This window comes from Ctenopharyngodon idella, chromosome 1, assembly GCF_019924925.1.
Source record: "Ctenopharyngodon idella isolate HZGC_01 chromosome 1, HZGC01, whole genome shotgun sequence".
NCBI lineage: Eukaryota > Metazoa > Chordata > Actinopteri > Cypriniformes > Xenocyprididae > Ctenopharyngodon > Ctenopharyngodon idella.
This window is the reverse complement of record NC_067220.1, coordinates 4,632,496-4,658,169: the sequence shown is the minus strand read 5'-3', so window position 1 is coordinate 4,658,169 and position 25,674 is coordinate 4,632,496. Positions and strand designations below refer to the sequence as shown.

Genomic DNA, 25,674 nt, shown 5'->3' with positions numbered 1-25,674 from the left:
GAATCTTGTGTTAAATAATAGTTAATAGTTGAACCTATTAAAGCAAGTAGGGATTTGTGCCTCGGATTCTTCACAAAGCAACTCCAGAGTTTTCCGTATTCATGGAAAGTGCCGTAGTGTGGAAGCTTGTTTCTGACACGGAATGAGAAATTAAAAAAGGTAAATGTAACAATTCTGACCTTTTCTCACAAATGTGTTATAAAGTTTAAATTGCGAAATATAAGCTCGCATTTAATTTTTTATTCCGTGGCAGAATAGCCACAGCGTAGTTTAATTGACATCCACGGCGCGAGGCCAGTGTGAGTATTGAGTTCAGCCCCGTCGCTGATGAAGCTCACGAGCACTTCGCTTCATTCACTGTCACTGAGGATCAGTGTGTATAAAACTGTGATGCATTAGTGAAACGTTATAATGGGATTGTGTCGTGTGGCTCATCATCACAACCGTACATTCATTACAACATCACCCGCTCAACGAGCAAACGATACACCCGTGTTACAACAACTTCTTTATAATTCATATTCATCCTCTCGTCTCGTGTTCACGACGGCTCTTAGTGTGTCTTTGGTGTGCATATTTTTGTATTCATGGCTTGTAAATGCTTCTTGTTAATGAACATACAGTAGAAGGGCCGGACGAGGTTATTACCCATCAGACACTGGCTGAGAATCACAGTGAATCACACTGCATGACAAGAGCTTCAGTTCTCTCATCTGTCCTTGATTTAAAAATATATTCCTGCATCACATGACTTTTAAGATCTGAGAGTGTGTGTTTTGTTCCAGATGGTTTCCTGAAATCTGACAGCAGCGGGTTTGGCTTGAACGGCCGTTGTGAGAATTTACTGATAAACCTTGAGTTCAGCTGCTCGTCATGTGTGTGTGAGTAAGTGTGTGTGTGTGTGTGTGTGTGTGTGTGTGTGTGTGGAGTGTGAGTGTGTGTGTGTGTGTGTTACAGTGCAGTCCACGAGCACTGACACCGTTTGTGCAGTTTGCTTTACAACGATCTGAAATGTTCACTGAATGAAGACCGAGTTTGAAGTGCTGACATTAAAATATTCTCTATAGTCTTCTGAATATGAACTGTGTAAATTTCAGCATGTAACAATAAATGAAAAGGTCCAAATGCGGGAATTACATCAGGTACTGAAAGTTCATCCATCATGAGCATCAGTCGCACAGATGAAGAATGATTTAGACACTTAAAGTGGAAGGGAAGGTGCGCTGGTCTTATTTGCCACAGTAGGGAAGAAAAGAACAAATGTAGGGTGGGGCTTGATTTTGTCTGTGGGGAATTGATTGGATGGTTGTGGTTTGCTATTGGTGGATCTTATGTGAGTGACAGGTTGCCCCGCCCTCGTCATCAGAGAAGAGAAGAGATGCTGCAAGAGGGAGGAGAAGATATTCTGATTCAAGATTACGAGACACGTGAATTTAAAACAATAATGATGTGCACCGATAAATAATTTAGAATAAACACTGCAATATTCCATAAAAAAACAATTTGCACTTCTCTGAACCTAAGCGGCAGTCATTATTCTGTATTTCAAGACAAACCCGCACAGACTGTGTCAGTAGTGGACCGTGTGTGTGTGTGTGATTGTACGTCGCATGTCCGTTATGCTGCTGCAGGTCCTGAGCATTCGCTGATTTAGGCTCAGTCTGATGAATGAGGTAGCAAAGGCACGGCAGCTTCGCTCGGGTCAGAGTCGCAGGACAGCTCCTCCATCTGCTTCTCCAGCAGCGCCGCCAATTGGCCGCTCTTGTCCGCACTGCCGTCCGCGCCCTCTTTGAACTGCACATAGGGCGTGTTTTTCAGCATGTCGGGCAGGCAGGGCACCAGATGCAGCGCCCCGCTGGCCGTCACGCCGGTGACACACGTGTAGAAGTCCTGCGACGGCGGCTGCGCGGGGGCGGAGTTTAGAATCATGCTGTAGTCCATGCCTGGGACAGATACGAGCTCCAGTTGGGTGTGGCCAGGGGCTGGAGGAGGTGTGGCTCCCTCGCAGTAGGAGGCGGGGCCGCTGCGGCAGTAAGGTGCAGGACTGCAGCTCGTCTGAGGGGTCGGCTGTCCTTCAGGGCCGGAGACGTACTGAGCGACAGCTGCGTTCTCTTCTTTAGACGCCACAGCTGGACACGCGTCCACGCTGACCTGGTACCAAGTCTCCATAGAGTACTGCGGCGGCTTATAGCCGTGAAAACTGGAGAAATGACGATTGATCTCATCGATCTTGCCATTCTGGAGGGAAAGGGACAGAAAGAACAGAAGGTAAAGCAGATTTCTTGAGCAGCAAATCATCATATCAGAATGATTTCTGAAGGATCATGTGACACTGAAGACTGGAGTAATGATGCTGAAAATTCAGCTTTGATCACAGGAATAAATTGCAGTTTTTACTGTATTTTTGTTCAAATAAATGCAGTATTGGTGAGCAGAAGAGACTTCAGTGGAGTGTAACGGGTTGTGTGGTGTGTGACGGGACAGTCACCTTCAGCAGAACGGGTTCGAGCCCTCGGATGCGCGGTTTGGGAATCGGTGGCAGGAGAAACGCTTTGATTCTGCAGGAAGAACACAAAGACTTATTTTTTCTTTACATCCCGTTTTTTTCTAATGTATTATTTATATGCTTTTTTATTTATTTTGATATGTATTAGTTCATGCACATGGTGTTCCGCAAAGCTAAGAGCAGAACCACCATTAAATCCATTCTGCAGAATTCACTGGAAGCTTGTTTCCGCCACGGAATAAAAAATGTAATTGCGAGTTTTTATCTCAAAATTCTTTTCTTGCAAGTCTGAGTTTATCTAAAGTTCTGTCATGAAACTCTAGATGGCGCAGTCTGGTCCTTAACTCAATCTGCTTTCAGTTGCATCATTCTCTATAGGGCACATCTGATTGGTTCCTGCTGTATCAGTAGCCAATGAGCTCACTGCTCAACTTTTGAAATACTTGGTCAGCATTTGCTTTAGCAGCGCTTTCAGAAACCCTCCACCTTCCCCAGCTCCACCTGTATAGATCTGCTACGAGTAATTCATGTACGCTGTATTGTACAGCAGCAGTGTATCGTGTATGTACTGGCAGTAGGAATAACCAGCAGCAGCGCAGCAGATCTGTTCCGCCAAGACCAAACATTAAAATGTTCTTATCCTTTACAATGCTAAACACTTAGAGAGTTACCATGACAGAAATACCAATTACGATTTATTAAGTCAGAATTGCGAGATAAATAGGCCCAAACACCTTTTTTATTTTTTATATTTTATTATTTCATTCCGTGGCAGAAACAAGCATAGATCTTCCCTCAAAATGAGAGAAAATGCGGCGGAGGTCTGCAGGTCGTGTGCGGTTGTGACTGAACTGAACATCTGCTCACGACACCCAATGATGCAGATCTACAGATCTGTCTGTGTAATTCATGTCGACAGTCCGTCAATACTGTGAGCAGAGCTACGGCTTCATTACGTCACTGACCTCTTTCCTCGTGGAATGAACCCAAAACCGACGATGAGGAAGGCCACGATGCTGAGGCTGGTCACCAGGATGAAGGCCAACATGCGATCTGACAGACAGACAGACAGACAGATGTTTAAGCATCAGCTGTGATAGACGGGTCAATGCCTGTGTGTGTGTGTGTGTGAGTGTGAGTGTGTGTGTGTGTACCGGACAGAGGTCTGCCGATGATGCTGATGCTGATGGACTCGCTCCATGCGCTCCAGTGTTTGCTGTTGGCGGAGCGGCACCGGACCATGAACTCATACGTTCCCACCGGCAGATCCAACAACTCAACATGAGGCTCCCGCAAACGCTCCTTCATCTACAGAAACACACGACACATCCTAAATCTTCCTTTTTTGTCTTAAACATTTCTAGAATGATCGGGGAATATGGCTGCACTAATATGCATTAATTCATGCTTAACTAATGCACAGATAATCCTGAGTTGAGGAACTCATGAAGAACTAAGAATTTACTTTACAAAATAATTCGGCCTCTAAAATTGCTATAAAATCAAAGCCATATGTCTAACCAAGTTGTGCTCTAAATTCCAAGTTGATATAAAAAAAAATTGTAAAGTACAGTTTCCATGGTAATGCAGTGTCCAATTTAAAAATGGTTTTCACAGCATGAATTTTGAGTGTTAAAGCTTTCAAATAACACACAATTTATGATGATTTATGTACATATTAGGGCACCCGTATTGTATAGTGTTCCCAATTGTTGTCATTCAAGCGAAGGCCGTACCTTCCAGGTGTCTGGCTGAGCGAGGTTTCTGTAGCGCAGCTCGTAGACGAGCGTAATCCATCCCTCCCGCACCTGAGACTCGACCGGATACATCCAGGACAGCATGATGGAGCGACAGGATCCACAGTGGCTCTCGTTCAGCATGATGTAGGACAGGTTAAATGGCGGGTCGGTCTCCACTGGGGACGCAAACACACGAGACTCATTAACAAACATGATGAAACATCAGCGCTGATGAAAACCTGTTTTTCTGTTTATTACTGTGAAGCTGCTTTGAAAAAATCTGTACTGTATAAAGAGCTGAAGAAAGAAAGCTGACTTGACAAGCCATTTAGGCTGCTTGTAGTTTCATTATTTGGAGAGTCTTAATAAACCTTTAAAATTAAAGGTTCGAATGTCCATGTGAGTTTGGTGTAATGTGTCACCTATATCAGCCACGTCCAGGCAGTGTCTCTGTGAGGTCAGCGACCCTGTGCCAGTGTGGGCCGTCACTTTCATGCAGTACATCTCCCAGACCTGAGTGTGTTTGGTGTCGAAGAAGCAGCTGTTGATGCCGCCGCTCACGTAATCGGGACAGTCCTGAGAAGCGCCAGTCCTGCGGAGACCACATGACCACATTTACTACGCATGGCCAGCGTTATTGACCTCTACATAAACCATCAGCCGATGTGAGGCGCGTCTCACCCCGTGCTGTACTGAAGCGTGTAGGTGATGTTGTCCTGATTATTGATCGGACGCCACCAGCAGGTGAAGACCTCCATGTTGGGCGATCGGCAGTGGTAAATATACGGCCTTGATCCATCTGCAACACAACAAACAACTGACTGAATGACTCAATGATGAAAGTACATGAAGCCCCTTCAGAATGAACACTGAAGCTTTTTTAGGCCCCTCACACCAATAACGATAACTAAATTGGCATGACATATATAACGCACAATATCATTCTGTTTATTATTATAAGTGTGCTGCAGTTCTATGTAGAACACCATTTTCAAAGATTACACAACCTATTTTATGTCACTGGATGCTGATAGTGGGCGGAGACAGAGCCGAATGTGAGTTTGATTGACAGTCACATTCAAATACCCTGCCTGAACATGAATAGATCCCTCAGCTCTCTTTATAAGATCTCCGCTGCTGCTCTGACATGTCGAATAAAGCATAATCAGATCAAGCACGTGTTCATCGACTGATACTAACTCAGTTATTATACAGGGCAGAACACAACAACACAAAACACTCCATTAAGCAGTTTTCAAAGGCATCAGGCTCCTTCAGTCTGTTTGAGATTATGACATGTGGGCTAATGCTAGCAACTATGCTAATCTGATTTAGCCGCTACGCATTCCTACAAAACACAGACACAGAGAGGGCGTTGTGAGCGAGTAATAAAGCACAGCAAAGAGCAGTTAAAACCGGCTTAAAGGTTCAGAAAAGTTCATAAAGTTCATACAGAATCACTTGAGAAGTATTCTCTGAAGGCCAGAGTTTACATTGTGTTATTAAAGCAGTTCATACAAAAACATGAAAATACTTCAATATTTTATGCATAATGCAAAAACAACAACTGAGAATATATATGATTTTAATATTGTTTTTACATATGAGGTTTTGTCAGGTTTAGCTCACTTCTAGGTACAAATTTGTCCCCAAAATATGGTTAAGTAGGTTCAAACACACAGAAACTGAAGCGCACAGTTTTATGAAGCAGAGTAAATTGAATTAGATTCAAACTCAAGTTATGAAGCCCTCGTGACAGAGATTACACACACACACACACACACACACACACACACTTAATAATATTAATTCATCATTGTCATTAGGATACGTACCAAAAACTTTTAAGCTGGCTATTATTAAACCTCTTATTTAAAAAAAGCAACTTGATCCTAAAGAATTAGTCAATTACAGGCTGATCTCGAATCTACCTTTTCTGTCAAAAATACTAAAAAAAGGCAGTATCATCACAACTATGCTCCTTTTTAGAAAGAAATAGTATCTGTGAGGATTTCCAGTCAGGATTTAGACCGTACCATAGTACTGAGACTGCTCTCATTAGAGTTACTAATGATTTGCTCTTATCATCAGATTGTGGTTGTATCTCTCTATTAGTGTTACTGGATCTTAGTGCTGCATTTGACACTATTGATCACAATACTCTTTTAAATAGACTCGAAAATTATGTTGGCATTAGTGGAATTGCATTGTCATGGTTCAAATCATACTTATCTGACCGTTATCAGTTTGTAGTAGTAAACGAAGAGATGTCATATCGATCACAAGTTCAATATGGAGTACCGCAAGGCTCAGTACTAGGACCGTTGCTGTTCACTCTGTACATGCTACCCTTGGGAGATATCATTAGGAAGCATGGCGTTAGTTTTCACTGTTAGGCTGATGATACTCAGCTCTATATTTCTTCGCGCCCTGACGAAACTTACCAATTCACAAAATTAATGGAATGCATAGCTGATATAAAAAATTGGATGACCAGTAATTTCCTACTACTAAATTCAGAAAAAACAGAGATTCTAATTTTTGGACCAAAAACTTCTTCACGTAATAACCTAGAATATTGTCTAACACTTGATGGCTGCTCTGTTAAGTCTTCGTCGTCTCTTAGGAACCTGGGTGTGCTCTTTGATACCAATCTTTCATTTGAAGGCCATGTTACTAGCATCTGTAAAACCGCATTCTTCCATCTTAAAAATATATTTAAATTATGACATACGCTCTGTTGTATTAGAACGGAACTGAGCTGGACGATGATTAAATTTTTTTGAAGAAATGCTTTATAGATGAAATGAACTAATTTAACAATTGATGATCTTTACAACAGAACTGAATCAACACTGAACTGAACAGCCGAAATGCATCATTTTCCTGTTATCACACACACACACACACACACACACACTCACACGCTCTCACACACACACTCACGGCTGATCTCGGGTCAGTGATCGCTCACACACTCATTGGACTGACAGCTGTTTGACAGTATGGATTATGCAGCTGTGAACAGACGCCTGCGCACAATCAAACACAGCAGTCTCACCACTCTGGCCTTCTCTCCGTCTCCACGGCGACCCGTCTTCACCTCAGACGACCTCACAACCTTTCACACACGTTACAAATCAGTCTGTGATTTTACCATGTTTCATCTGAATTCACACTTCAATCAGGTCATGTCAGCACACGCTCTTCAATAAAACAGACAAGTCTCAGTAAAACTCTGACGGTTGATTCGGTTTGTGCCAACATCCCAACCTCACACAGAAGCTTTAACCTGTAAATCTCTTCTGAGAGAAGCAAGAGAGTGTTTGTGTCTCTGAACTGGTTTATTACACATAGTAACAGTCATCAGCATCGCCATGGGCAACAGCAGTCAGCCAATCAGAAGGAGGGAGAATCAACTGTGTTCCACTTCAGATCTAAACATGTAGATTCAGCATCACGTGTTCATGTTCAACAACAGTTATTTTCAAGTCGACATAAAAGGGAAGTTGTGCTCGTCTTTTCTCCCCTATAGTGACGTATATCTGAGTGAAACTGCTACTTAAACAAGATCAAATGTAGGGCGGGGCTTGATTTTGTCTGTGGGGAATTGATTGGATGGTTGTGGTTTGCTATTGGTGGATCTCATGTGAGTGACAGGTTGCCCCGCCCTCATCATCAGAGAAGAGAAGAGATTCTGATTCAAGATTATGAATTTAACACAATGATGTGCACAGATAAATCACTATAATAAACACTGCAATATTCAATTAAAAATAAGATTTCTGTGATAACTTGGTCTTGGTGGAATAGAACCGCTAGGCTGCTGCTTCTGCTGTTATTGCTGCTGCTGCAGAGCAAATACGGGACTTGCTACTACTAATACATACACGACACGCTGCTGTGAGCAAGACATGCTGCTGCTGTACAATATAGCGTACATGAATTACCCGTAGCAGATCTATACAGGTGGAGCTGGGGAAGGTGGAGGGCTTCTGAAAGTGCTGCAACTGCTACAGCAAATACTGACCAAGTATTTGAAGGTTGAGCAGCGAGCTCATTGGCTACTGATACAGCAGGAACCAATCAGCTGTGCCTTATAGAGAACAATGTGATTGCAAGCAGATTGAGTTAAGGAGCTGTCAGCCTGCGCCATCTAGAGTTTCATGACAGAACTTTGTATTTGTCTGTTTTTAGGGGTTCAAGCACGTAGTGCTGAAACCATCTTGTAATTGTTAGAATTCCCAAGGATCAGCATTCTACCCTAAAAGTGATCAAGCAGACCAAACTGTAAGTCATAGAGACTTGAAACTTTGAGGGATGGTAGTACCCACCCCGTCTACAACGTCACCATGGTTCGCCCCGATCGGCCTGATGGTGGCGTTACAGCGATCAAAAGTATGTAATGGCTCATGATTCATAAACTGGTGAAATTTTGGGGTATTTTGGATTTTTCGAGAAACCTATGTTTGCAAACTAGTCCTTCGGTTCATATCTGCAACGGGATGCCAAAATGTTAGATGTGGGCGGGCCACTTTTACTAAAATGGCTATAACTCTTGAATGGAATGAGATATTTTCACCATGTGTACGGGGTCAATCTTTGGTTACAAGAAAATTTGTGAAATTACATGAGCACATGCAGCATATTATTTTAAAGAAGCATGCCAACTTTTATGGAGATCGGACCATAGGTGGCGCTATAACTGTTAAAAAGCTTTAAAAACCACATATTTACTTAGTAAATTGCCAGTATTGGCTGTAAATGGCCCTTTCTATCTCTGATCTAGGTGGTTACAGGCTTAATAAATGAAACATAATACCTTTTCATGTATGTGCTTAAAGGCCTTAAAGCGCTTGAACCTGAGCTTCAGCGGGTGAATCGAGGATTCAGGGCTACAAACCGCTGCTTTTACCAACAACAGCCTGTCGTCATTCTGCAACGTCATGCGTGAAAGATAAACCTGAACGGATTGAGTCGCTGCGAAATATGATCACAGCTTATTGTTCCTGCTACCAGCAATTTCTTTTACAAACTTTACAAAGAGCCACAAACAAATGAAATACAGGTTTGTGAAGATTTACTAAAAGCATGAAAACTTCACAATAATGTCTGATTAGTTATAATGCATTAACTAACAATGAGCAATACAATTGTTCCAGTATTTATTAATCTTCGTTAATGTTAGCTAATAAAAATACAACTGTTCATTGTTTGTTCATAAACTTTTGATTTTAATAATGTATTAGTAAATGTTGAGATTAACATTAACTAAGATTACTAAATGCTTTAGAAGTATTTTTCATTGTTAGTTCATGTCAACTAATGCAGTGAAGTAATGTTACCCAATGAAACCTTATTGTGAAGTGTTAGCAAGCAATCTAAACATGTTTCTAATTGATTTAGGCCAGTGTTTGTGCATTTCTTCATCATCAGAGTCGATATCTAGTCATTCAAGGTCCCGAACTGACGGTGAGAGGAAGCAGTCCTTAAGTGAGCTTACTACATATAAATGTTGTCTACTGGCATTAAAATTGGGATAGTCCAATAAAACATGTTTAATGGAAAGAGAGGTCCTGCAGAACAAGGTGCATCTTCGCCTTTAAGCAGAAAGGCATGAGTCATGATCCTCCAGATGATCACATGATCTGCAGCGACTCACAAACGCCGGGCGTTTCTTCACCATTCCACTCCATCCCAAACTGGAAAAACCTGACTCCCCTCATATAAACAAAGACTCATATCAGGAGATACGATCGTCCGACACACTTTACTACAGTTAGTTACACAGATGAAGAGGTTAACAGCGACTAAACGAGTCCAGCCTTCAGAAAAACATGTTCATCCACATCAGGAGCTCAAACCATCATGATTTAGTGTTTGTTGCTTCACCAATTATGTGTTTTTTCCCAATCATTCTCAGCTCTCTCTAACTAACACATTTAAACTGTCAAACTAATCGACTCTAACACCTTCCCATCATGCCCTGGATCTCGTCTGGTTTTCTGCCTTGTGCGCATCAGAATGAAAGTGAAAAAAAGTGAAAGTGAAATGTATAATTCAAGATAGATGGAGCATGTAAAAATTATTTATTTAGGACAAGCAGACGACTACAGTGAGCTCATCATCAGATCTGACCAATCACATGCGCAAAGTGACCACAATAGAGTGCATTAGTGCCCGCCCACTTTTTCAGCGCTGTTGGTTCATTTCATTCATTTCTCCCACAGGGATTTTTAAAAAGTCTTTGTTAAAGCGTTATCAGCCATGAACCAAACCAACCAGCTAAAAGGAGAATGACAACACCACAATCTTTGATTTGAAAAAAAATTAAAAAAATTTGAACAAAAATACAAAGGTACAAAACATGATGCTGCACAAAAATTTTATGTGCAGCATCATGGGTAATGTAGTTTTTCACCACAAATCTCCTTGTTACTGAAAATTATTTTAAAAATAAGTTGAAATAATGCGGGCTGACAGCTTCAGCAGAAGCAACTACTATTGATTAACAACCTCGGCACTCATAGTAGGGCTTATTGTTAAAAATCAATTTCCCTATGGAGAAAAGAATGTTTTAACCCTAACTCTAACCATGACTGAAAACTTCACATCTGAAACACATTCAGCTCTATAAACACACAAATGAACTAATTTGACATGTGTAATCGGATTGTTATGTACAGATTATAGGATGGTACTGCAGATTTGCTGCATTGATCCTGATAATGAGCATTAATGAAGTCCATTCACAGTCATTCAGTGCCTGCTCTGTGTTTACATGCACTTTCTGTTCCACTGAAACAGGTGTATGTGGAGGGAATCTGAATTTGGGGAATCAGAATATTGTCTTGAATATTGTGCAGTTTTGTGTATTTATCTTGTAATTTGTTTTTTTGTTCTTATTTTATTATTGGCTGTTTACTTGTCTCTTATAAAATGTTTGAACTTTATATTAGTTAGGCTAACAGATTTTGTCTTGGAATATCAAGAACTATGAAATTTCACTGGTATCTAAAATGGTGGTGTCTTAATGACTTTATTTATTTATGAAAACAATACTGAAAACCTTTTTTGGTGAGGTCAGTAGAAAAATCCTTAGCATTGAGCCCTGCTGTATTATTAAAGGCGCAGCTGATTGTGACATTTATTACAATTATTATAAAGTTCACTTAAATTAAAGGTTGTTATATTTTTTTTAAAGCCAAATAAATGTTAAAAATAGTGGCTTTCAGTTAAACTGTAATAATGCTGAATCTCGCTTAATTACAGAAAAATGTGAGATTATTTAATGCGTTGTGTTCATTCGCACTGGTGTTGTGAACTTCACTCACCCTCCTGCAGGGCGGCGGCAGCGGCAGCGGCGCGTGTGGACGGATGCAGTGCCGCAGTGACCGTCGTCCAGTGCAGCGTCAGCAGCAGAAAGTACAGCATCACGCGTCTGTCGCACCAGAGCACTGCAGCACAAAGACACACACACGTCAGATACACACTTCACTGCGAAACCCTGAGACACACACACACACACACATCAGATACACACTTCATTGCAAAACCCTGAGACACACACACACACACACATCAGATACACACTTCACTGCAAAACCCTGAGACACACACACACACACACACACACACAGTCAGATACACACTTCACTGCAAAACCCTGAGACACACACACACACACACACACACACACACACACAGTCAGATACACACTTCACTGCAAAACCCTGAGACACACACACACACACACACACACACACACACACACACACAGTCAGATACACACTTCACTGCAAAACCCTGAGACACACACACACACACACACACAGTCAGATACACACTTCACTGCAAAACCCTGAGACACACACACACACACACACACACACAGTCAGATACACACTTCACTGCGAAACCCTGAGACACACACACACACACACACACATCAGATACACACTTCATTGCAAAACCCTGAGACACACACACACACACACACATCAGATACACACTTCACTGCAAAACCCTGAGACACACACACACACACACACACACACACACACAGTCAGATACACACTTCACTGCAAAACCCTGAGACACACACACACACACACACACACACACAGTCAGATACACACTTCACTGCAAAACCCTGAGACACACACACACACACACACACAGTCAGATACACACTTCACTGCAAAACCCTGAGACACACACACACACACACACACACACACACACACAGTCAGATACACACTTCACTGCGAAACCCTGAGACACACACACACACACACACATCAGATACACACTTCATTGCAAAACCCTGAGACACACACACACACACACACATCAGATACACACTTCACTGCAAAACCCTGAGACACACACATACACACACACACACACACACACACACAGTCAGATACACACTTCACTGCAAAACCCTGAGACACACACACACACACACACACACACACACAGTCAGATACACACTTCACTGCAAAACCCTGAGACACACACACACACACACACAAGCATCTCCTCTCTTGGTAAGAGTCATGAGACGCATCACAGGACACAGTCGTCCGTCGCCTGTAGACACATTAACACACATTAAGCACATTCAGTTGGAGAGGAGGAAAAAAAAGACATAAAGTGCCCCTAGGATGCTGTTTTAAAGGTTCCTAATGTTGTTTTGGAGTCTCCTACAACAGGTTTACATTCATCCAAAGCTAAAAAACACTTTAATTGTCTCATAATATCCACTGCAGCATCAGTCTCTCTAAACCCCGCTTTTTCTGAGAGCTGCTCTGCTCTGATTGGTCAGAAACATATCTGAATCTCAGCTCGATTCACAATGATTCGAACAGTAACGATGGCGTGGGTTTTACCGTATCAATCTCATCACAGTGGATTTGTTTTGGCAGCAGAAAACAGCATCTTCTCGACATGAACAACACGAACCAAACTCTTCCAGTCTCAGATACAACTACAGTGATTGAGGGCGGGGCAAACAGATGCTGTTCAGCCAATGACGACCAGAGACGAGCATTATGCAAATTAGTTACAAACCTACAAAGGTTCAGCAGGAAGTGAGACTGAATTACTGACGACTCGTTTCAGTTCAGAATCGCTTCTTTCTTTTAGGACACAATTACTCCATTTATCTGATCTTTGATCTTCACAGAGCTTTTACACTCACATTGACGACACCATGGACACCCATGGTGCCACTAGTAATGATGGAGACCACCAGGGTGGAGCCAGTGAAGGAGATTACCTCCTCAGTAGAACAGGACTCCTCTGTGGAGCTGGTGAGTCAGGTGGGCATGGCGGATCAGAAACATGGACAGTGGACAATGACAAGTATTGACAGACTCTTTGGACGAGACATGGCTGGGATGGATGACCTCATTGGACGTGACAGAGCAAGGAAAGTTCATAAATGGCCTCAGTGGCCATAACTTTGGGCATAAATGGTTCATGGATGGCCTCTGTGGCTTGACTTGGTCCTTAAACTTTTTATGCATGGTCTCTTTGGCTGTAACATGGCTCTCAGGAAGGGTTAGTGTGAGCTGTGGTGGACAACACCAACTCAGGAGGCACAGTAGTGGACGCTGGTGCAGGAAGTGTGAGGAAGTGTATGCAGTCCACACACACACGATGCCGGTGGCCACTACCAGAAGCACCGTCGACAGTGGGATGACCTCCAGGACCACCGGACATGGGCAATTTCTAGGGGAAACACCCATGATGTAAGGGGACTCTGGCGTGGCGGCCATGATGTGACGAGGCTCTGGAGGCTCATGGAAACTTGTGAATAATGACTCTTTCTGCAGTCAAGCTTTCAATCACATCAGATCATGTTGACTGGAGAAACCCATTTAATCATATGATTAAAAAGAAAGAACAAGAAACATTTGCTTAGTGACTGTAATCTCACAAAATAAGCTCTTTTCCTCGAAAGACCAAAGTTTGATCTAATAATGTTACACAAATCAGAATGACGACATGCATCTGTTATAAAAGCGTCTTTAACTCATTAAGCCCTGTAATGAAAGCCGTGATTGTGCTGAATGATCCGTGTTCTTGTGTGTCCGGTGAGGGATGATGGGATTTATAATGATGTAGTCATGATCGCCACAACCGTCCATTTATTCTGTTTTCGTGTCCCTAAGAACTCCAACCCGGTTCAATAATCCCAGACACACGAACATGAAGAGCTTGAGAAGTGAAAAACGCCTTTATTTCTCTCAAAGCTCTATGTGAAGCTCCACACATGCATTTGTACTTAAGCTTTTCCAATATCTGGAGGAGCTTAAGAGCTTAAAAAGAACAGCAAGAATAAGAGATTTACCCTCCGCCGCTATTGTCATGGATTAAACCGGCATGACGGATCATCTTTATTTGTCTCTGATCAATCGAGGGAGCGATACTGACATCAGTTAACCAGTCCTGACGCTATCAACTGACCGACAGGATTCAGTATCGGCCCATAATCACGAGCTGTCAATGCAATTAAAACAGAATAATTACTTTTATAATTCAAAGATTTCCATCCCATCTTGTCCATGAAGAATGAAGATTACGAATGACTCTCTGCGGTTTCTGGCACTAATCTGAGCTGGAACAGGGTCAGACGGCCAGATCGGGCCACACGCGCTCGGAGACGTTCCTTATTAGGTCACTTCAGCCGCCACCAAAGGCCAGATGGGCGTCTAGAGTCCAGCTCTCAGTTAATTAGCTGCTAAATAAGCTGCTTTTGTTTGCTGTGGGTCAAGATGACAAAAACAAACACATCGCATTTACACACACAGACAGCATCATTTCTGCAGACAAAACCGTTTGCCCTGAATCAAAGTAAACCACCAGCAGACATCTGAAGGAGCAAGAGAATCTCAGGGATCTTTAAAGATTTATTTCTGTTTACAGTAAGTACAAATAGCAACAAATAACCCTTGAAATAGCAGGTGCAAATAGTGATAGATGCTACACAAACAGAAGTGATGTGTATTACTGCTTCAGTGGTGGGCGCAGTCAATGAAAAGGGCTTGTTGACTGTGTGCTTTCACTGCCGTAAGTGTGCATTGAGGACAAAAGCGCTTATCTTCATCTGAAACTGCTACAAGTTCTGAGAAAAACTATAAACTCCACATACGATGAACTCCGGCAAACAAACACACAGTTCACAATATATTCAAACAAACACAACACCATCATCAAACATGGAGAGAGTCTGTGCACATTATTCCTCTAGTGACCCGACAGATCACTGTTGATTAACACTGATTAAACTAACCTTAACCAGTCCCTTTAAGACGAGTCATTTCACTCGGCGGCCATCTTTGAAACGCCTCTCAGGCATTCAAGTGCAGCTCCTATCTCTCTGAATGGGAAACATCAAATTCTCCAAAGCTGTTTGCCAACCTTTCGATTAAATTTCATATTTGAAATCACCAATGAAATCTGACAACAAACTGTCTCATAAATGTTGTTTCTAAATTGCTCAAATCATGACAAAAAACTGTATTTTTCAGGCTGGATCAAGCTAATGCGCATGCGTGGTCCTAAATGCGCGTCTTGTGCCTAATTTTGGAGGCGCACATCTGACTGTTTCTATAGGAACCGGAGCTTCTAACGGCCGCTGCAGTGACTTATCTGCAGTGCTCTTATTTAGAAGGCGGGACTTATTCCGCCATGTTGCGTGTTGCACTTTCTCCCATTCAAAACAATACGAGTGACGCGTGTTGTGATATTCTATAGTCTTTGCCTTAACTAAACCCAACCTAACAGTTTTCAGAAGATTCTCCAGCAGAGGACACATTTCTACCGCCGCACATTACCGTTAAATCACACTACTCAAACAACCGGCTGAACAGAGACAGATCTTCAGACGGAGGTGTCGGAGTGAGTAATAAAGACAGACACCGGCTGTAAATGGCACTGATATTAGTGTGGACTTCAGCCCGACTTCAGATCATAAAGCTTCACATGAGACTCACTCCAGCTGCTTCAGCACGGACGGTCCTTTACAGCGTGACGTCTCTAAGTGCACTTCACACTGACTGCATGTGAGCGCTAAAGCCGGGTTCTGATCTGCTTTGCCCCTAATTGTCTTTGAGCTTTGGGTCACTAGGGCAACATCTGACATGGGAAATCAACCCAACAAACTCATTAAACGCATGTATGCGCTTGAGAACACGGACCTGCGCTGAAACCATGCTGGAAATCACAACAAGACCAGTGACTTACAGCTGAAAACAGTGATGTGTGATGAGAATCTCACAGATAGATAGATAGATAGATTTAATCTTTCTTTCTTTGGGGTTTAAAGTGAGCTGAACATCACAATCTTCATCAGATTCTCACAGACCGACGGGCAGGTTCATTTCCAAACACTGTACAGAAACTAAAAACATAACTGTAAATTATTTAATCTGTCGGTTTTCTGCCTCGAGGCACGAGACTTACACAACGGCAGAAGAAGAAGAAAGAGCAGTAATTACTTGTCCTTCATCCTGTTGGATCACAAATGGAGGTCAATGTTCTCGAAGGCGACGGTAAACATGGAATATGTTTTAAAATCCAAGCCATCCGCGAGTAAATGACAGGATTGGTGACAAACATCCAGTACGAGGAACAGAAAACATTTAGATTCATGATGTAAATGTATATTTATGATTTTTTAATGGCATGTCTGCAGCAGAGCTCTCTTTCAGACAACAACGTAAAAAAACAACAAAAAAAATAACTACTCAAGACATTTATGAATAATACAAGACTGCAATTCTAAAATACATTCAGATGATCCTGTAAAAAGTTATCAGTTACACAATAAATTATCTCTGAAATAAAAATGTTGCTTATTTGCACTTAAAACTGTGCAGTAAAATGTCAGGAGTTTCCAGATGATACTAAACTACTTTACTTGGTTAATATCTGTGATTCTGCTTTGAAACAGTTTTTTCTCATTCAATTTCTTGCATGATATGCATAATCTGATCATATGTTTCAATATGACACATAAAAGTCTAACTATATTAAAGTACTAACTATATACTAACCATACTATCTCAACAATAAAGCATGATGCAAAACTGGGGATTCAATACAGTGTATTCTTTAAAACAAACAAACAAAAAAAAAACAGGATATCTTCTAAAATTAAGAGACAATTATTATTCTTTTTCACTGAAAGCAAATTAAAAACATTCACCCAAAATTTAGAGGTTAAATCACAGTAGTAAAAAAGTTTTTCGAGAGTTTCAGGAAAGGAAGAACAAACTGAAAACTGTTCTGTGAAATTCCACTATATTCTGTAACCTAAGCAGGATTTTGTCTCTTTAACCTCGGTGTGTGAAAGACGCCTCAAAGACTACAGCACTGAAAATCACCAACAACACTGTGATTAAAAACTTTACAAATCAATTTATTAAACTTCACTTTAATGAATCCTTGCTGAATGCATCAGTTTCTTTTAAAAAGAGACGTACTGACCCCAAACGTTTGAATGGTGGTGTAAATATAATAACAGGCCTAATTAGACTACATCTGATCTGATGGGGCGGTAAGGGCGGATGATGGGTATGAACTGCTGCCGAAGTAGTAAAACGCCTTCGTTTCGGTCATTCACAGTAGCGTGTGCCGCTGTCGTGTTGTGCCGTGTGCAGCTGATGTGCCGTGCTGATCATGTGTGTTACTGAAGATGATATTTCACAGGTGACACGATGGAACAACCCGGATCCTCACACCATATCAGATGACAAGAGCTCACAAACAGACTCGAGAGTTTAGGAAACTCAGCACGAACCAGACCGAAACCCGTCAGACCGGATTCACTCTCACACGTCACCGCAAACAACCTCACCGTGGGATTTTATATCATCCTACATGAAATATGGTGGAGAGGGAATGATTTTGTGAGGAAGAACCCTAGAATGCATAAAGGGGGTCAAATTGAGCCATATTAATTTCTTATGGAATTTTGACTCAACATTTTTGTTAATAAAAATATTTATTTTCTTGAAGCTTTATGGATTATACTGTTGGATTGATACTGTTGTGACTTTTTTGCTGTGTGTCTGAATATTCATATCTCCATACTATATAGTAGGGTTGTGAAATGAGCAGTATGTCTGAATTCACAGTATTCATAAAACATTAGGGAAAAAAATCATCCAGATGACCTTCTACTTCTGCCACGATTCTGAAGTTCACATCCAGTGGACACGACACAACTCACTCTATAGCTCATATGATGATGTGACATAATTTGCATCTGTACAAGGAAAGTGGAATAAACATGTTTGATATCTTAAAACATTTCTGTATCATCAATATTTCATTAATAGGACACCTATTTTCTTGAAGAAAACCATTAATTCTAATACTATTTATGTATTTGTGTAGGTTTTTGGTTCCTGCATTCTAAGGTTAAAGTGCGAAACCTACTGTGATTAGTTTTTAATCGAATTAATCGCAAATTAATCACACATCAAGTTTGGCTGAGAATTACCCCCCAAAGATCATTTAAAGTCATTATTGTGTTAATTGAGAAACGCATCAAATAGACATTACAAAAAGTAGCTTTAGTGTGATATTACTCAACTATATCATGATATAAAAATGAGACAAAAACTCATACAGGGGCATTTTTGCCCTGATATCTTGAATTTTTGGGTCATTCTTACTGAATTCTACAGGCTTCATGACCGTGATCATTTGTTAAAGAATGACTGAATTAACAGTCCCTGTATCACTAATCGAACGTCGCTGTCATGAAAAGACTAGTTTGTTTTTCTTTGACCACCATATGAAGCAGAACCAATATATAATCATGTGATAACTGCCAGTCTGACCCTGAAGAGCTCCAGTTATTTATGCCATGCAGAAAAAGTCAAGCAAAATCAATAGCTTTCATCCGCATTTCACTGTTTACTGAAGCGTGAAGATCCATCAGCGGACAGTGAACATCTGCATCTGGGTCAGTGAGGACTGCTGAACCATATAACACACACACACACACACACACACACACACACACGTTGGTATATGTGGTTTACGGGGCCTCTCCATAGGCGTAATGGTTTTTATACTGTGCAAACTGTATATTCTAACCCTACCCATCACAGAAAACTGTCTGCATTTTTACATTTTCAAAAAAACACTGTTTAGTATGTTTTTTAAGCCATTTGGTTTACGAGGACACATTTGTGTCTTCATGAACCATATATGCCAGAACACACTCTCTCACAAAAACACACACCGGACGAGTGTGTAAGACACATTAACACACGAGAGAAAGCGCAGTGTGATCTGAGTCGAACATTCAGACCTTTAGATGAGCAAAACAAACTGACCTTTAACGTCCCAGTGGACGCTTGATCAGCACAGACGGCCGTAATTGGACAATGAAGATATCAGATACACCAGGACTAATGAAAAGTTCAACTGTGACTCTTTCATCTCAACACAATCAGCAGGCCGTTTCTCAGCTCATCTAATGCGTCAGCTGACAGCTGTCACCGTGACGTCATCTGATCACTGACAGTAGAAACCTCCTTCACATTCTCCAATGAGGAACTGATTCTGAATGATCTGTATAACCCTCTCCAGACACCACGAGCTCTGAGGACGATCATAAAATCATGTTTAATAGACAAATTCTCCGTGAAGAACTAAAATACCCATAATCCTGAAGAGAGATCCACCAATCAGAGAAGTCACTGACTGTTTCCATGGAAGCATAAACTGGCATCAGAGCTGAAACACTGCTTGATTCTGCAAAGCATGATTTTTTTTCTTATGTGGCAGAATTGAGCTTCCATAGAAATGCCATCAGACACAAGATAATCATCCCTTCAAGCACTGAATCACAGCTATCAACTGCCAATTATGTTCATTACAGGTATTTGAAAACAAATATATAACCGTTTGCAAACATTGACTGTTTTTACTATGATTGTGTCTAATTCTGTATATGCTGTAAACACACGCATGCATATCATGTGAAGTCATGCAGCACAGTTACTGTACGCTGATGGACCGCGGGTCTGATCCATGTGTTCAGTCATTTTAGCACAAATTCATCTGTCACATTTGAACTGGGTCAAATAAAACAGACGTCAACAGGTCGAGTGACGCCCTCATCCTCTGAAACCATCAACAAAACTACACCAGATGAAAGAAAACAGCAGTCAGAGGACATCATGATGGCTGGCCTTATTTACACTCAGTTCCTGCTGAACACAGTGTGTTTCTGAGCTCAGTTATTGAGGCTCTAATTCAGGGCTCTGTCTACTTTTGTACAATTCTGGTGTTGGTCGTCACTTGATGGTGAAAGTAAAACCAGAGCAGAACTGCTGGTGTGAACCACATATTCTGAGCACCAAAACAATGAAACAAAATGATTATGTGTGATTATCTGCACTAATTCATGGGATCAGTCTTTGGCCATGTGAGGTGTGGCGTCCGTTTGTGAACATCGTCTGTTAGTTTCAAGTCAAACGAGGCGTGTGCCGCGCCTTCATAAGACCAACAAACTCACACACACACAGAGTAAAGCCAAGTTATTATATTTATACGCTCGACGTTAAAGCATGTGTGTCACATGATCGCAGCACGTTCAAACTCGTCTCTAACACCAGGCCTCATTTGTTTGTGCAAACATCTGAAATGAGCCTGAGGAAACATTCATCTTCTGCTTTGCATGGAAACGTCTTCCTAAATCACACCAGTCGCTCTTCACCGCAGCGCACGTGTGTTAAAGTCATGAAATCAAAACGGACAATTATTGTTTTTGTTTTTTTTATGGAATGTTGCAGTTTATTGGTGCACATTATTATTGTGTTAAATTCATAATCTTGAATCAGAATATCTTCTCCTCCCTCTTGCAGCATCTCTTCTCTTCTCTGATGATGAGGGCGGGGCAACCTGTCACTCACATGAGATCCACCAATAGCAAACCACAACCATCCAATCAATTCCCCACAGACAAAATCAAGCCCCGCCCTACATTTGTTCTTGATTGAGAAACCGCTGTAGTGACAAATTGGGTCACCCCACAAAATCGGGTCTCCCCAAGCGATCCCACTGGTTCAAATTGCTTTTAATAGGTCCTCTCTTTAGCGCCTGATTACAATTTATAATAAATAATGTTTCACTTTCAACTACATTATAATGATCATTTATGCCTGTATTAGTTATCTTATATACTAGCATAATAAGTGATTAGCCCTGGTTTATACACACATTTGCACTTTCCCTACATATATCTCAATCATCTTTAATGTAATTATGTGTTAAATTAAGTGTTAAATGACCACATATTTTAAATTATAAATAAAACAAATGATGTTCAATTATTCACTTAATAGGCTTATTAACAGTTAATCAAGTGTAAGAAATGACTTTCAATTGGTTTTATTATGCACTAAAGTGTCTTCGTACGCATCATATAGTAAGCTATGCGTATTTTAAATTAATATCATTCATACATACTTAGGATGATCATGAACTGACCGTTTGGGGAGATCCGATTTCGAGGGATTTGCCAAGACACCGTTTCACTCGGATATACGGCACGACTTCTCTTTAATGCCGACTTTAAAGGTCGCTGGTGGTCGTGAGCGTTTGCATGTCTGGATCACTGTGATCTCTGAGGAATCATTAGGGAGTAGCAGGTTTGGTCCTAGTCGACCAGAGAACGATTAGTTGATTAGTTGATCAACGATTTTAATATTTTTACACGTGGTGCAAAAAACCTCAGATAATTACAAGCAAAACTAAGGGCAGTATTGATGAGAGCAGCGCTTCTGTTAAATTACACAAATCATCTGCTGTCAGAATCCACAGATTATTCACAATATTAATATTATTAAGGTACAATCCTCTGCTATGTCTGAAATGTCTATCATTTGAAAAGATGCTTTTTCAACTATAGCAGCTTTTTTGTGTTCAAAATGTTTGTAAACAGGAGGAAGGTGAAGAATCTCATCTCAAGAATCTCTCGTTTTGATCAAATCTTCTCTAACTGATGATATGAGCTGAGGGAGAGTGTGATGAAGAGAATAAATCACAGGAATGTACAGGGAGAAAAACATTTCTCTGAGTAACTGACCGGACGGTGAAAGTGTCTATATGAAGGTGGTTGATAAATTAGAGAAATGTTCTATCAGCTGGAAAGGAAAATTTTTCCTCTGTTATTTTATTTATAATAATGTGCACTGATGAATAACATGAACTGAAGAAGAAATATGGAATGGAGTCTATTTGGATTCCAAATTGACTTTTAAAATCTGGTCACCCAAGCAATGAGTTATGCACAAATGGAGAGAGGTTATATATGTGTGTGTGTGTGTGTGTGTGTGTGTGTGAGAGAGAGAGAGAGAGACTCATGACAGAGGATGTGTGTTGGTGATTGGCGCTATCTGTGTCACACAAGCACATGTGTGTCCTGATCGCTTCAGCCCAACACAACGACCCCTGCGCGTGGATCTTCATGTTAACTCGCGCGCGCGATGATCGTCTCTTGATAGTGTTATCACGGAGCGCGCGTGAGGTTGTGAGGTTTGTGTGTCGGTTGTTGCTTCTAGGAAACTGAACGGCAGCGCAACCGAGACACACACACACACACACACACACACACACACACACACAGCTTTATTACTGAGGACTTTTCGCAGTCAATGTTTACTCGCCCTGCATCTAATCCAAACCCTCACAAAGACCTGTTGACAGAAACACGACCGATAAAACAAGCCCTACGTGTTTTAAATATATTCACTTAGCAAACTTTGATGACATATACGATCATTCATATAAGATCTGATGACGCATTCCTTCAACACAAACAAGAACATACAAATAATCAAATATAAAGAGATCGATCGAACAGATTCATAAACGACGACTGTCAACAACATACGCTTTGTGTTTTATTTTATTTTAAGTAGATTAATTAGTGCTTCGTAACAAATACAATTCATTAGCCTATATTTATTTGGGATTACACCTCAGACAAGACAAGAACGACAATCCAACTTTCTGAGGTGAATTAATGAAACTCGCGGTAAACACGAATAATCGACCGACAGAATCTCAGTGGAAACGCGTTTATATCCCCAGATAAACAGGCGCATCATGTATATTCAGCATTATAAGAATCAACATTTTGACACCCGAAGGAATATCAATTAAAACACGGCGAATGTCAGCTGAGATCCGTTCAAGTGCATCATAAAGTATCAACATCACTTTTACACGATAATCAAATCAGAAATGTCGCCGGTAAGTGTCTCCAAGTTCATAACGCGTCTCAGCTGTTTTTCTTAGATGTTAAAGCACATTTGTTGGAAAGAGCGCCTACCTTCTTATAGATCCTGGAAAACGTTCCTGGTTTGCCTAGAAACCATAAGAGCAGCCGTGATCCTCATACGAACCGCGACCGACACGAACGGCGGCAGCCCGCCCGGTTCTGGTGCTTTACTTCAGATGTTCAGGGAATGAAACGGTTTGTAGTCCTGAGCAGCTTCTGAGCCGCGCTGAGCAGCAGATCTGCTTCGCTCCACCTGATCGCACGTCATCCTGTTGCTGTCGGTGCCGCGCGCACAGCGCGCTCCTTTTCCACACAGCACTGATGATGATGATGATGATGTTTCGATGTGAGACTCGTTTGTCGCGCAGGTCAAGCAGATGCAACGCGACAACGACATCCCGATCACACGAGCCTCTCTCGAGCTGAAACGCGAAGGAAACTTCGAGTAAGAACATGATTCACACAAACGCGTTCAACGCAAATGTAACACAATTGGGGCTAGTTGTCACATCTTAATAACCAAACAGAAAACAAGATTCACAAAAACCGGCTTGTTGTCTCCAGCAATTTCAAACTTAGGCTATTGTTTTTGAACCGTGCTGAATTCAGTTCTATAATTATAATATCATCATATTCTCACATATGTGACCCTGGAGCACAAAACCGACTGGTAAGAGTCTTTTTTTTTTTTTTTAAATTGAGCACCAAAACAATTTATACATCATCTGAAAGCTGAATAAATAAGCTTTCCATTGATGTATGCTTTGTTAGGATATAACAAATTTTGGCCGAGATACAACTATTTGAAAATCTGGAATCTGAGGGTGCAAAAAAATCTAAATATTGAGAAAATCGCCTTTAAAGTTGATCAAATGAAGTCCTTAGCAATGCATATCCACTCACAAAAATACATTTTTGATATATTTACGGTAGGAAATTTACATGGAACATAATCTTTACTTAATATCTTACTTGATATACTAATGATTTTTGCCATAAAAGAAAAATCGATAATTTTGACCCATACAATGTATTGTTGGCTATTGCTACAAATTTACCCGTGTGACTCATGACTGGTTTTGTGCTCCAGGGTCAAATTTAGCCTACATTCAGACAAGAGTCACTATATAAAGATATAAAGACTGAACTGTGTTTTTATATTGTATTTTTACACAATCATTTTCTGTTAGAACAATGTTTTTATTTTGTGTGTTTGTCATTTTACTGCTTCATGAACTTAAATGCTGCCCATAATGTTTAAAGAAATAGTTTTTTGTAGTTTAGACTTTAAGCTTTGAGCCTAAACAGTAAATATATGACATAAATAAACTGACCTCAAGAAATACTGAAAGCATAAAACACAACAACTGTACATTCATTCAGTGTTGTCGATCAATACCAGACCGTATGTGACTCTGTAACCGAGGACAAATGAGTCACTGAATCAAATGGATTTTATTATATAATGTTTGTCGTTCGCTCGGAGCGAATCGGCATAAACAGCCTTCCAGAAAACATCTCATGAACTGGCTGAGAAAGATGTAGTTTATTTTACTCAAGGCATTGTGGGGCAGAAAGAGCTGAAACAGTGCACTATAAAATCATTCTGAAGCTCATTAAACGCTCTGAGGTGAATCAAGATCACGTCCATTAGTGTTATTGACGTATCGATGTGAACATATGAGCATCAAACACACAATGCAGCGGACAGAGAGAAGATGATCAGTCATCAGCTTCAGTTCAGTTCGTCCCAAATATCCATTCAGTGCCCACAGACTTTCACGCAGGCGGTTCTGCACATTTAAACGAGTGAAGAACGTTCCTCTGCTGGCCTTTGCCCTGCTCTGGAGGCGATAAGTTCTGCGGATGGAGCGGGAGATGCAGAGGGCAAAAGTCCAGATGAAGTGATTTATGATTCATAATTCATGCCTCAGTCTTGTTCAAAACACTGTGATTTAAAGCAGATGGAGCATTAAAATAACCTGTAATTATCAATCATTCTCAGAGAACGAGCCGCTCATGCAGAAGTGATCAGGATGGATGATAGATTGTGATTATCTCAGACACAAAATACTCACAATCTGTGTGACTAAACTAGGACATGATGAATG

General features: G+C 41.0%; 1 protein-coding gene across 1 annotated transcript; it reads right to left on the bottom strand.

The window, feature by feature from the left end:
* Nucleotides 1-259: 259 nt before the first annotated feature.
* On the bottom strand, nt 260-23,847 carry LOC127516116 (growth hormone receptor-like). The gene is made up of 9 exons (XM_051900455.1): nt 23,615-23,847; nt 11,580-11,702; nt 4,927-5,044; nt 4,668-4,837; nt 4,243-4,421; nt 3,661-3,814; nt 3,472-3,559; nt 2,489-2,558; nt 260-2,238 (listed from the first exon to the last, which is right to left on the bottom strand). The coding sequence occupies exons 2-9, from the start codon at nt 11,677-11,679 to the stop codon at nt 1,657-1,659; spliced, it is 1,461 nt and encodes a 486-aa protein (XP_051756415.1). The 5' UTR covers nt 11,680-11,702; nt 23,615-23,847; the 3' UTR covers nt 260-1,656.
* Between the last annotated feature and the right edge of the window lie 1,827 nt (nt 23,848-25,674).